A 13,946-nucleotide genomic window follows, 5' to 3' on the forward strand; every position below is an offset into this window, starting at 1 on the left:
TTCTTGCTGACCAAGAATAATAATAATAATTACTAGTTTATAATCGTCACCTGAGGATATCTTTTCCTTTTTTTTTTTTTTTTTTTTTTTTTTAGAGAGAATGAGGGGCGGCAAGAGAGAGGGAGAGAAACATTGATGTGAGAGAGACACACCAAATTGGTTGCCTTCTGCTTGTGCTGGGATTGTTAACATAAAAACATTAAAACCTGTAAAGAATTTTTGTGAGTTTATTTGAGCCAAACTGTTGACAATTTCCAGGAAGCAGAATCTCAAGGGGTTGGGATAATGCTCTGGAGAATGGCAGGTTTGTTTGTTTGTTTGTTTTTTAACTTTTTTTATACATTTCAACCAAAGGAGGAGACGTAGGTGGGTTACAGAAATCCATTGGTGATAGATTAGGGAGGTGGGAGAAAGCAAAGCAGAAAAACCTCTGGGATTGGATAAAAAGTAAAATGATAGCTCTTTTCCTCCCTGGCTGCTTGAAGATCATCCTTCATCATGAATGACACGGTAACTATCCAGACCAGGAAGTTCATGACCAACAGACGACTTCAGTGGAAGCAAATGGTCACTGATGTCCTTCACCCTGGGAAAGCAACAGTACCCAAGACAGAAATTCAGGAAAAACTAGCCAAAACGTATAAGACCACACCTGATGTCATCTTTATGTTTGGATTCAGAACCCACTTGGGTGGTGGCAAGACCACTGGCTTTGGCATGATTTATGATTCCTTGGATGACGCAAAGAAAAATGAACCCAACCAGACTGGCAAGACATGGCCTCGATGAGGAGAAGAAGACCTCAAGAAAACAGAGAAAGGAACCCAAGAACAGAATGAAGAAAGTCAGGGGACTGCAAAGGCCAATGTTGGTGCTGGCAAAAGGAAGAAGTAAAGATTCTTCGGTGACTTTATCTGTGATGGTTGTGCAGATTTTTCATGAGAGGATTAATAAACTATAAACTTTTTTTAAAAAAAGTAAAATGATAGACATATTACTTAAGTAGGTACAGGATAGTTAACAGTCAACAACTAACATGATAACAATAATAATGAAGGGATTTGTGGTCTCATCCTGGCGCATTTGGTTGTGTGTGTGTGTGTGTGTGTGTGTGTGTGTGTGTGTGGAGGGGGAGGGAAGTTACAAGTTACTCTGACATTTCATAGGTATGTTATCTTAGATGCAAAAAGACAATAGGCTCAGTTAAGGTAAAAATTGACCTTGTCAGGGAATATACCGGCCTAGGACATGACTACCCACCATAATTGCTTCTAGTTAAAGTTTTAATTTCAGACCATCCTTTGTGGTTACTTTAGGTCTTTAAGTTTCCAATTGTGAAGAAGTGACAATTTTCTAACTAAAATAAATTGATAAGAGATTATGATCAGCTCAACAACAGCAAGGACAGGGGCCTGGAAAAGATATGAGTTTAATGGCCCAATTAGGTAGGGGAATAAATGTAAATCTAGAAGGGAAATAAGTGTCCAATGGACAGATGGCCAATAACTTTGAGACACTTGGCACAAAGGTTAAATACGTAGGAACATATTAGTTTGTATAGTCCTTAACGACACGCAAGTACTGTATTACAGCCAGGAAGACCCCAACTCATAGTAACAAATTTAGCAAAAATCAGTTAAAATGATGAGGCCTCCCTCTGGTCTGCAGGGGACACAGGACCTCACTCGGGGACATGTGAATCAGCCCAGTGGTCCTGAGGAACCCTGGCTTGACAAGGTGATGCATTCCTGTGCCCTTGGGTTCACTGATCTTACTCTTGGGGACAGATCTCAAGGAAACAGCTCAAGAGGAATAGTAGAGTAAGACTCTCTGCTCAGGTGCCTGCAGTTAGAAACCGGTTACTTAAAATTCTGTGTTCAGAATATTCTCCTCCTACCCCCAAGCCCTCACCACCCATTATCTGTGTCCACGGATCCACGTGTTATGCATATATGCATACAAGTCCATTGGTTGATCTCTTTCCACCCACCCCGCGCCTGCCTTCCCTCTGAGGTTCAACAGTGTGCATGCTCCTAGTTTACTTTTATTACAAAGTCAGAAAAGGGACAACCGATCTCTGCCAACTACCTAGGAGTCCACCAAAATGCAAAGGGAGGCCCTTTAAAGGATGTTGTAAGTTCACCCGAAGCGGAGAGTACAATGTTGGGCAAGGCTCCCACGCCCACTCCAGGGTCAAGGTTGGAGTGCCTCCAGGAATCTGGCAATGCACATTTTTTGAGACCTGCTCTGTGACAGGGGTTTTATAACCTCAACTTCGTAATTTTTATCTCCACTTTGAAGGAGAGGAAATCTGCCCAAGGTCTCACATTAAGTAACCGGATATGGCAGGTCCCCAGGCCCGCGCTCCAAACCACTGCACCCCACAGCCTCCAGCTGCCCCGCCAGGCGCAGCTCGGGTGAGCGGCAGGCGCCCCCAAGGCCGTGCAGCCAGGATCTCGGGAGAGTAGGGCTGAGCCGGGGGTGGGCACGGGCCCCTGGAGATGGGGCGTCTAGGGTCCTGACCTCCCACCCATTGCACCCCGGGAGCCCCGAGCGCGTTCCGCCGCCAAGCCCGCTTCCCGCCAGCAGGGGGCGCCGAGGAGCGGCGGGCGGCGGTGAGGCGCGCTGGGCGCCGCCGCTCCCTCGCGGAGCCGGGGCCGAGGCTGCCGCGCTCCCAGGCCTCCGCGGCGAGGCTCCGGGACGGACGCGGGGCGCAATCGGGGGCCCGGAGCCCCTGCGAGAGGGCCTCACCGTCGCCCCTCCTTCTCGGTCCGCGCCTGCCCGGAAGCGCCCGCGCCGAGGGGGCGGGCCCGGGAAGCGCTTCCGGGGGCGGGGGGCGCGGGCTGGGCGGCTGCCGGAGCGGCGGGGACGGGCCTGGCGCCGGCGGCGGCGGCGGCGGAGGGAGCGCCGCGGGCGGGCGATGTGAGCGCGGCGCTCGCGGCAGGTGAGGCGTGCCGGCCGGGGACGGCGGGCGGCGGGCGCAGCTCGTCAGAGCGGGCGGGGCTGGGGACGGTGCCCGGCCGCTGACCGGCTCCCGTGGGCGCGGCGGGGCGGGAGCCTCCGCGCCTGGTCAGCCCGGCGGGTGGGCGGCAGGGCGGCGCGGGCTCGAGCCGAGGCCGGGCGGGGTCGGGAGGCCCGGGCACCTGCTGGGCCAGGCGCGCGCCCCCGAGGGGCCCACGGTGCGCGCCCGGAGTCCAGGAGCCGAGGAATCGCGCGCTGCCAGCTGCCCTGGGCTCTCCAGCCGCCGCCCGGGCGTCCGGGGATCCCCCGCTTCCGGGCCCTTCGCCCTCGAGGGCGCTACCCCTTTGTACGAGGCGGCCGGGTAGATGGAAACCTTGGGTAACCGGGCCGGGCCGCGGGGTTGGCGCTGCTCTTGCCCCCAGCCTCCGCCTTTCCCCGGGCGGCGCGTCGCGCTTGGCCCGAGACGTCTCCATGGTCACTTTCGCCCGCAGCCGGTCCTGCCATTACCGAGGGCTTGGCCGGGGCTGCAGACAGGCTTCTTCTGGGCTTGGCGGCTGTGCTTTAGGGCGATCGGTCTGGGGGTCGCCGTCTTGGGGCTTTCCGCAAGCCTCTTCCTTGCCGGGCCTCAGTTTCCCCCTCTGGGCAGGGAGGGTTTTAGATGAGCCCCCGCAGACCCTTCCGACTCTGCCACCCCGTGCATGTCTGGAATTGGAAGGGCTGTCCCTGGTTCAGCATACTGGGCAGTTTCGCTGAAGACTTTTTGCAAATGGGGACTTTTTGGCCACTTCATACGGTAGGTTTCAGACAGGCTTTAAAATGATTCCAAGAAGCGTTTCTAAACCTTACCTGACGCGCAGTCCACCCCTTGCTTTTGTTCCTAGGAGTGGTCAAGCACATCCCTCTGAGTTTTTGCAGGCAACATTTTTGTTGTGGCTCATATTTGCCCGTTTTCTCTTTGTTCCCCGGTTCGGGCCCTCTTTGCTTCACATCTGGATTATTGCAACAGCTTCTTAGCTGGTCTCCGACTTGAGAAGTACCCGCCTCCCCCATCCTTCCTTTATGCTAATGCCAAACTTAATATAGGAAGTAAAAAAAAAAAAAAAAGAGTTGAGTGTTTGCTTGCTTATTAAATGTCAAGATGCTGTTCCATGTGGTGGGGGAAAGTGTGGTAGAAGACACATTTAGCCCCCGAGCAGTCAGCTTTACGCCGGGTGCTGAGACTTTACCTGCAAAGAGGTAATTTATTCGACAAGGCTACCTGCTGTAGAATCAAGAGGAAGGAGAGATGGGGGTCATTATCGGCCAAGTGGTCAGGGAAGGCCTAAAAGAGGTAGTAGGGCTTGTTAAAGGGTGAGTAAGACTGAGATAGGAAAAGAGGAATCAGGTCCAGTGATCTTAGGGAGTTAGTGAATAGACCGGCCTCCTTGCAGAGAAGGATTCATATGGGAAGAGGGTAAGAGGAAGGATCGATTGGGCTAGTTCGTGGAAGAACTTGAACCCTGGGCCAGAGTGGAAACTATTCTCTCTAGGCCGGGGTGAGGCCCGGAGACTAGGGCGGTTCCTGATAACTTGTAGGAGAGGACGGGAGCCCTTAGGGGGCAGGTGGTCAGGCCAAGGCATTGATACCACGTTGTGTCCAGCCATTGCCCAGCCTGTCTTTTCACGGCTCTCCTTGGCTGGCCCCTCCTCACCTACCCGAAACTATTCCCTGCTTCTCTCTCTCCCAGCTGGTCTCCTTTGGGAGCGAGTTTCTGACTGTCCCTAGGGCAGCGATTTTCAGCCCGTGTGCCCCAAGGATTTTTAAAACATCTAACATCTGACTATTTAGTCAGGGGCACTGACCTCTTTTCCCTTCGATTGTCAATTTAAAAAAGAATGACAACAGCCAACACAACAATAGCTGTCCGGTGTGAGTGAGTGAATCAAAATGATACTTTCTTGGGGTGGGGGCGGGGGGCGGGGAAGGTCAGATCGGCAAAAAAGTTTGTATTTTTGTGTGCCACAGAACGTTAGGAATTAGTGTCTGGGTACCATGGGCTGAAAACGCTTGGAAATGGCTTCTCTGGGGCTTGGCTCCTGCTGTTTCCCCTTCTGAAGTGCTGGCCTCCTTTTCCTTCTCCTCTGTGTAAATTCTCCATTTCACTTCCTTCAAGCCCCTGCTGAAGATAGACTTCCTCCAGGGTGTTCCCCGGCTGCCCTACCCCCATGCCTTTGTGGCACTCGGAATCTAAAGCAGGATTCAGCACTTGTTCTTGTTCTTGGCCTGACTGCGGGGTTTTGGGGGGCATTAGACCCTAATGCATCTACCTCTCTGAGCCCTTGTAGTGTCCAGTACTGTAGCTGGACTGCTTTCATAGGCACTCAAATACTGGATTTTTGTTGATAAGCAATTTTTTTTAAAGGACATTCTGTGATCAGGCTTTTCTGTCCTGTGTTGCATGTCTCCTGCTGCCGATCAAGGTGGATGTGTTCAGTTTTCATTCTTAGGGTGCCAGTAACATAAAACAAAGTTTTGAAACATTAAAATGTTTACTCTTACTTGTGGGAAAAGAAAAAAAATATCATGTAATTCTTTGTTCAGAGGCTGTGGGGAAAGAAAGACCATCAATCAGCTTTGGAATCAGACAGGCCTGGGTTTGCATTCCAGCAAGGCCACTTACTACAGCTATGTGAACGCGGGCAATTTACATAATGTCTCTGAGCCTCCCTACTCACCTGCAGGGTGGGGATAAAATCCACTTCACGGAGTTGCTATGAGTTTTAAAATGAAAAAAAAAGTTTACGAAGAGCTGGCAAAACTTGCAGCACCCACTAACTGCTTATTACATTTTTAATCATCACTCTTATTAATATTAGGTGTGAGTGTGCCACCGTGGGGAAATGATAGGCCGGCCAACCTCAGTGTATCCAGTGAGTTGTGGGTTTCTGCATGTCCGGGGTTCTGCTTCTACCTTCCAGCTCAAGCACTTGTTAAAAATGCCAGTCGTGAATCTAGACTGCCATCACTCTGTCTTATTCTCATTAATTTTTATGTTACTTTTGTTTAAATTCTGCTTAGTGTTTGTCAGACTTCTTCTTTGTGTTCATTTAATGTTTTGTGGCTGGCAAACTGTTGAATTTAGCTTAGTGAAGGTCATCAACTGAATGTAGTTTAACTTCCAATGGTTATCTTCTGGTTGATTTTGATGGCATGGAAAACCTCATGGGAGAAAGCAGTTCAATGTGAGCTTTTCTAACCCTTTTGTCGTAAGAGACGGGACTTGCCGTATTTTCCAGGTCCAGGGCCCCCTGAAATGCCAGCAGTAAGCACATATAGGATGCTGCTCCTGGACATTTTTTGGTTCTTTGCCTTAAGAAAGCTTGTTCATTTTTTTTTTACCCGAAACAAGTCTTTCTAATTTATGATTGGAATTTGAAACATCTATTTGCTCACTTCATAGACAGAAGTAAAAAGAATGGACATTGTGCAGAGAAATGGATACAAGCTACTCCAAGGTACAGTACATGGTAACCCCTTAATTATCACTGTGTCAGGGAGAATGCTTTCCACTCAAAGTTGATCAGTGAGTCCCACATCAATAAAAACCCTGCATTTCTCCAGGGTGCCTGGATTTAAATCTTACTCTTACAGGATTTAAGAATCCTGACTCTGGAGACTGATAGATCTGGGTTCCAATCCTGACTCAGCCAGCCTTAATGACATTGGGAAAGGCTCTGAGTCTCTCGGAGTTTGTTTCCTTATCTGTAGAATAGGGATAGCTGCAATATCTATCTCACAGTGTTGTGAAGATCCGTGAGCAGGTAAAGGGCTTCCTTAGCATACAGCACACAGTAGGAGCTCAGTCACCGAGGTTTTCCGCATTGCCAGTAAGGTTAAAGGGGCCCTTCCTACCCTGCTAGGAAAGCTCAGAAGAAGCTTCTGATGTTTTGCAAGACAAACCCCACTGTGAAACCAAACCGCTCTCAGAATTAGTGTATCTGAGCAGCCTTGGAGAATGTTAGCGCCTTGGTGGGAAATCTAACAGTTTGGATAAAAATGTTCTTTCAGACTCACATGAATTAATGCAGTAAGAACTCTAGACTTGTTTTCTTTTAAATTAGGACGAGTGCTTCATGAATATCCATTGCAGGATGTCATTTTATTTATTTTTTTCCTTGCCTGGGGTTTCAGCAGCACCAGAATGTTTGTTATTCGGCTGCTCCTTTCTAAAGGATTAGATTGTAATTCCTGACAGCTCAGTTTTAGTTTTGGTCTAGACTCGGGCAGAAATACCTAGAAAAATTATTTTTATATAGTTTTTACGGTTGCTCTCATGCCTCCTTCTGTGGTCTTTTTAATGACTTTTTGTATGAGAAGGAAAGTTAGGTATGTTTGGATCTTCAGTGCCCGATAGGGAAAGCCTTGTTTGAGTTGTGTCTCTCGGATCAGCATCCAGCAGGTTTTGGAATCATGAGCATGTTGATTGAGAATAATGGTACCTCCGGGTGCCTTAAACAACTTTCAGGTTTGCAACCTTGCTTTCCTTTCTTGGAAGTGTCTCTGGGAGTTTTCAAATGAAGTGGAGCACATTAGAATGTTGATTGGCTAGAGCAGCGGTCGCCAACCTTTCGGACCTCATGGACCACCAGTGTCTGCGGACCACCGGTTGGCGACCGCTGGGCTAGAGGGAAGGAGCCATCTTGCTAGATGCCTGCTGGCAGAGACGGTCCTGCATCTCTTGGGTCTTCAGCAGAGAAAGTTGAAAGCTGAGGGTGAAGCTCTGGTGACAGTTGTGGATTTTGAGCCACCAACTTGGTTTAGGTTGCATCACCTGACATGTGCTGAGAGCCTCTCTCTGCTGGACACACTGCTGGGCTTTGGGCACACCGTCCCTGCCCTCAGAGCTCAGCAGCCCCGGAGGCTCAAAAAATCAGTCCCTGGCTAATTGCTTGTACACTTTTGTTCTGATTGTCACTGTGGGGAAACAGTCAGAGAGCTGTACCTAAGAATGCTGTAGAGGGGATTTCAAGGCCCATGTGGGTGTTTGCCCAGATGATATTTACATGTCCTTTCTCACTTTTAGGTTCCCTTCAGAATGGGTCAGCAGTGTGAGAAGATGTCCCTGGTTTTGGTTACCCTTATACCATTTCATTACAGCTTCATTAACAACGTGTGATGCAGAAACGATGTGCCAAGGAGAGGGCTAGTTGTGAATGTTACCTCCATCATGCGGTATCATGCTTGCTACAATACTTCTTTTATAGGAGCAAACAGCTTCTCTGGCCTCAGCTGCCTTTTTCTGTCCTCGCTCCAGTTTGTGCAGTTTTTGGTTACTCCTGGATTGGTATCTCCAGGTCTTGTTTCTCTGCAGTTCCAGCCCCACATTTCCCACTGCTTATTGGACAGCTCTTCTCAGATGCCCAGTGGGTACCTAACAGCCTGACTGAGGCTGGACTAACTTGCCTCCTAGAATAGGTAGCTTCCCTCGGTCTCCAAAACTTGTTGGGTCTTTCTCTAAACCCATGTTCAGGTTGGCGACGGCCAGATTTGGTTTGAGTTTTCTAATCCAGCATTCTAGGCCCTCCACACGCCACCTGTGGTGCTCCTCTTTGCCATGCCACCCCTGTGCCTGGGCCCTGGCCACTACCCCAGACATTTTCACTCTTCTCTGCTCTTGCCGCTCCTTCTGTCTTGAACATTCTTCTATTTAAATACAAAATCCTGTTCAAATATTACTTCCACCATTAAGTTTTATTTTTGTTCATTTTGATTTTTAAAAATCTTTTTGATCAAACGTAATCAGTGTTAATTATTGTTCCTCATAGTTCTTTATTTCTGTCTCTATAATTGCTTGATAAAATAATTATTAATTTGCAGCCTATCTTTCTCTAGATTCTTTGGTTTAAAAATTATATATTCTTAGGTAACATGTCTTAGACAAAAAATTTAGAAAGAATATAGCTATATGATTTTTTAAAAGTATAAAATAAAGTGTTCCCTTCCCTCTCTCCAGTCCTTAATTCTCATCCCCCAAAGTCACCAGCATTAATAGTTTCATGCATTTACTTCCAGAATGGCTATAGTAGCATATATTTCATGCAGTTACTCCCAGAATGGCTACAGTAGCATATATTTTTTCTTTTAAAAAAAGTCCATAAAGGGGATCACATCTATACATACATCTTGTTCTATATTTTGCTTGTTTTGGCTAAATATTAGAGCTTTTGTCAAAGCATACAGATCTACCTATTATTTTAATGGCTGCAGGTGTTTCATTGTTGGTTGGTTTTTTGAATCAGCCTCTTGAGGTTGATCCCCTCTCATTATTATTATTATTATTATTATTATTATTATTATTTACTATAACAAATACAAGTGCTCAATACAATATCCTAACAAACTTTTGTAAGTACTGTATATTTTAGGCTCAGTTCCCAGCAGTTAATTGTGAACCAAATGTCTTCTCCGTTTTGATCCCTCTGACCAGATTATCCCTCAGGATTACGCTTGTCAGCCCTTTTAAAATGTGCCCAAACCTGATGCATTACAAATGGCCTCTCATTTTTTCTTTTGGTAATTCACATACATTTGGTCATGAATAAAGCTAAACATCTTTTCATATGTGCTTTGGTCATATGTGTGTTTTTTTAACTGTTAATACCCTTTGCCTCTTCTATAGGATTTTTCTGTGTCACCGCCATCTGTTTGATTTATAATATAAATTAAGGAATTTGCAAAGTAGCCCTTTGTCAATTGTGCATGTATTTTTCCTCACGGTGTCATTTATTCTTTAAGGAGATTTTTTTTTCTTGTCATCAACTTCCATGTTGTCAAATGTCTTTGTCTTTGCCTTTGTGGCTGCTGGGATTTATGTCATGTTTGGAAAGGCCTTTATATCATTATTATAAAAAATTCATTCATGCTTGCTTTTAGCTATTTTTTGGTGATAATCAAGTCTTTTTAAAATACTGAATAAAATGGCATTATCGGGGTGTGGTGCTACGTTCTGCAGCTTTTGGGTGGGATCTTGCAAAGATTTCAAGTACCTTTGCTTCACTAAGCCTCGTTGTCATATGGTCTTGCATCAGATCTAGTTTTACTTTCAGAGCCTGTGTGCATGGTTATTTCTAGGACCCCTCTCCTTCACTCTTTTGCTTCAGGACTGGGAGCGCTGGCCCGGGCTGGCTGGTATGTGCTTTCTAGCACAGCGCCGCTCTCACTGTGTCAATGGCCTCCCTCCTCTGGCACCTAGTCTGCTTTTGCTCCCCCACGTGTGTCCGTTTTCTTCCCCGAACAGCTGGCTCTGCACTCCTTGTGGTTCTCTCTTGCCCCTGGCCTGCACTGGCCTTGCTGCTGTCCTCGGTGCTTGGTCAGCCCTGGAGAGCCCCTCACGGCTGCTCTTGCTCTTTGAACACCAGGCTCAGTGCTGCTTTGAATTCTGTTGAACTTGGGCTGAACCTGTATCTTGGCAGCATCTGCTGTCTATGACTTTCACCTTCAAACAGTAAAACGACCAGTTTCTTGAGCCCTAGATCAGTGGGTTCTAATTAGTTGAGGCTCTAGCATATAAAAATGGCTGTTTATTTAAAGCAGGTAATATTAGCCAGAGTTAGGGGCTCTGAGGGGGAAGGGGTAAATCTGTGAATATGGAAGATATAATATACTTCAGCTGTCTGATCACAGCCCTTACCTCTCCTGGAAAGAGGGTGCTGTAGTAAATTTCTAGAGCTGCAGTTGCTCGGTCACGGGAGATGTGCATTATAATTTTGGTGGATCTTACAAAAATATACTCATAGAGGAAGGAGTAGGAGCCCGGGGTGGCAGTAGGACTTTTGCCACCTGTCCCTATCCCTTTTCCTGGCCCCCACCCTTGGGCAGGAATGTAACCTTGCAAGCTTTCTTTTCACCCTGCCTTTTCCTCAGCTCTTGCTGCCTCCTCCTGCTGCTCCTCCCATTCCCATTGGGCAAATTAAACAAGACTGTTGCACAGGGGGTCTAGATGGGCAGACTGTGGAACAGACCTGAGAGTTAGCCTCTTGCAGCCTCAGTTTCCTCATCTCTTAAGAGGGCAGTAGTACCTGCCTTCTGGAGAAAGTCAAGAGGAGTCAGTGAAATAGTGCGTGGAGCCTCTATGACATGCCTAGCAGGTATCAAGTATTCAGTAAATGTTGGTTATCGATGGTGATGATGGGCTTTAGTAAGGAGGAGAGAGCAAAGGAGTGGCAGGGATCCCCTTTTACAGTTGCTGAGGCCAGTGTGGCAATGGCCGGATGCGTGCAAGTCCACAAATGTTCAGACTGCCCTCATCAGAGGTGGTCCTTCCCAGGATCCACTGTTGAGACCCGTGTGGCAGTCAAAGACCACGGCAAAGGCTGTGTGCGAGTTGAAAGCTGCTTCCAGGTGTGAAAGTGTCTCAAATTAAAGAAATTGGAAGAGCGCGAGGCTTCTGTCCAATGGTCGAATGAGCAAAGGAAGAGGAGGAGCTGACAGTTTTGAACTTCCCAACAGACCATTTCAACTAAGTCCTCTGCATGCATGCTTTTAAAAAGAAGTATTTCACATTCTTATCCAAAGTATAGTTTTTACAAACAAAACAAATTAAGTATTGTTAAAATAAGGATTAATGGTATTGAAGAAAAATAGCTTATATGTGCTTATTTTTGTTTCTGTTTTAAAATTAAAATACAGCAGTGTAAATGTTTAGTTTGAGGTTTTTTGGTTTTTTTGTTTTTTGCTTAACATAATGTGACAAAAAGACTAGTGATTAATCTACTGAATTAAAAACTACTGATGTATTTAGTGAGTGGAATAATCAAGTTCATTAATGTTTTCTGAAGCAGCTGCAAACTTAGTCTAAATGAAAAACTAATATAAATAACTTCTCTGCATTATCAAAAGTGATTTCCATTCCCGAATGCCTGAGTTGGGAGGCATCTGCATGAAGCTTGTATCAAACTGCAAGACAGGGACTCATTCATCTTTGAATTCCTTTGGTTTTGTGCATGCAGAAAATTGAAATGGAATGAATGTTTCCTATAAATGTAGAAAAATAAATTCCCAGTCATTATGCCACTTAGTGATTACAGTTAAATCTAATACGTACTGGCAGCACATATAATTAAAGGCTAATTTCCATGATTTACAAAGAGTTTTGACAATTCAGTAAAAAAGGTAAGTATGGGCAAAGGAGATGAATAGGCAATTCAAAGATAGACTTAGACAAATTGCCATTAAACATGAGAAAAGATGATCAACCTCACTTATAATTAATAAATGCACATCAAAGCCATGAGATACTGTTTTTACCTATTAGTTCCACAAAAGTGAGAAAGTTTAATACCCATTATTGGCAGTTATGGGGGGAATAGGCACACTTCCATGTGCTGTTGGTGAAAGAGGAATTACTGCCCCCCTTTTGGGAGGTAATTTGGCATTACTGATCAAAATGAAAAACTAGGAGGGCATCCTATTCTGGTCAAGGGCACATGCCTGGGTTGTGGGCTCGATCCCCAGTAGGTGGTGTGCCGGAGGCAGCCGATCAATGATTCTCTCTCATTGATGTTTTTATCTCTCCCTCTTGGAAATCAAGAAAAACATATTGAGAGAGAGAGAGAGAGAGAGAGAGAGAGAGAGAGAGAGAGAGAAAGAAGAGGAGAAGAGAAGGAGAGAGAGAGAGAGAGAGAGAGAGAGAGAGAGAGAGAGAGAGAAAGAGAGAAAGAGAAGATAAACTCGTGCTGGGAAATTGCTGATACAGAGGAGTGGAAGATCATATTTGAACTTGATGTCTCTGTAAGAGGGGATGACTTCCTTTCCCTTAGTAGCACTGGAGATAAATCAAGTCATTGGGTGTAGAACTTGTAATTTTTAATTGTCTTTTTCTCCCTTTAGCCTGGAAATGTGCCTGAGACTTAAATTCCCTCAGGAGTGTTGCTTGTTAACAGCTCTAGGCAGGAGCCTGCATCTCATTGTCACTGCCAAGGAAGTGCTAATGTAAAGGACAGGAGAGTGAAGCACTTCCTTTCTCATGTTGCAGTAAAGTGGAATCCCTCTCTTCGGTGCTAATCATGGTCTTTCGTTTTTTCTCTTCAGTGATTTCTTTTTTCAAGTGCAGTTCTTTACTTTTCTTCAGAGAAGATAAAAAGCCATACAGAGGAGAAAGAAGCCTCATTGTAAAACTATTTTCAGTTTTGCAGACTCTTACAGAAATACTGTATTTTTTTCCTTTTTCTGCTGTTTCCCCCCCAAGACTCTGTACCTTTAAAAAGCCTAAACCCTCCTTCTTTTTGACCTTTAATTCCAAAAGTCGCTGTTTACTCGCCCTTGTGTCGTGAAAACACTGTAATGAATGGGTCACATTTGGACACTGGGTAGGGGCAGGCAGTGTCTGTGTTTCTAGAAGGCAGTCTGGGGTAGATATGAGCACGACCTCTGGAGCCAGACTAAGTTCATCCATTAGCGGTGGACCCGTGGCAAGTATCTTAACTTCTTGTCCTGTTTCTTCATCTATGAAATAGGAACAATCGTAGTATTTTCCTCACACAGTTCATAGAGGATCAAATGAGTTAATATATAAAGAAGGTGTTTAGCACAAGTTAAGTAAGTACTCGTTGTGAGCTATTAAGCACTTTTATTGCATTAATTTCCCTCATTTAATTATTAAGCAGTTGTGTTGGGAAGTAGTTCTTTCAAAACCTTTTGTAGATGAGGAAATCAGTTTACTGACTTGTTAAGTGATTTAAATGTTCATTGTTATTATTTTTATTAGAAAGTGGCAGAGCCAGGATTCTTCTTGAAGTCTAACTTCAAAGCAGTTCTCTTTGTTACACCATCCTGTCTCCCTAAAAAGAGTCTATAATAGCCAACCTTGACCATGTGCCAGGCAGCCATTGTGCTAAGTGCTTCCTACTTCCTACATGTGTTCCTCATAACCCATAAGGCAAGGACTAGTATTCCTATTTTAAAGATAATAAAACTGAGACTCGGGTTATAAAGTACCTTGCCCAAA

General features: G+C 45.7%; 1 protein-coding gene and 1 pseudogene across 2 annotated transcripts in view; both read left to right on the forward strand.

Annotated features, from left to right (window-relative positions):
- Nucleotides 1-498: 498 nt before the first annotated feature.
- Nucleotides 499-894, forward strand: LOC308528380 (small ribosomal subunit protein eS24-like; annotated as a pseudogene). The gene has a single exon. The product of its transcript is annotated as a small ribosomal subunit protein eS24-like (transcript).
- A 5,228-nt stretch (nucleotides 895-6,122) lies between these two features.
- ZBTB34 (zinc finger and BTB domain containing 34) overlaps nucleotides 6,123-13,946 on the forward strand; it is a 36,701-nt gene continuing 28,877 nt past the window's right edge. Inside the window, exon 1 of the mRNA XM_081103398.1 lies at nucleotides 6,123-6,183. Coding sequence (XP_080959524.1) covers nucleotides 6,152-6,183 — 32 coding nt within the window. The 5' untranslated portion in view covers nucleotides 6,123-6,151. The remainder of the gene's footprint in view (nucleotides 6,184-13,946) is intronic.

Source organism: Myotis nattereri (genome assembly GCF_964212035.1).
Source record: "Myotis nattereri genome assembly, chromosome: 12".
Classification (NCBI taxonomy): domain Eukaryota; kingdom Metazoa; phylum Chordata; class Mammalia; order Chiroptera; family Vespertilionidae; genus Myotis; species Myotis nattereri.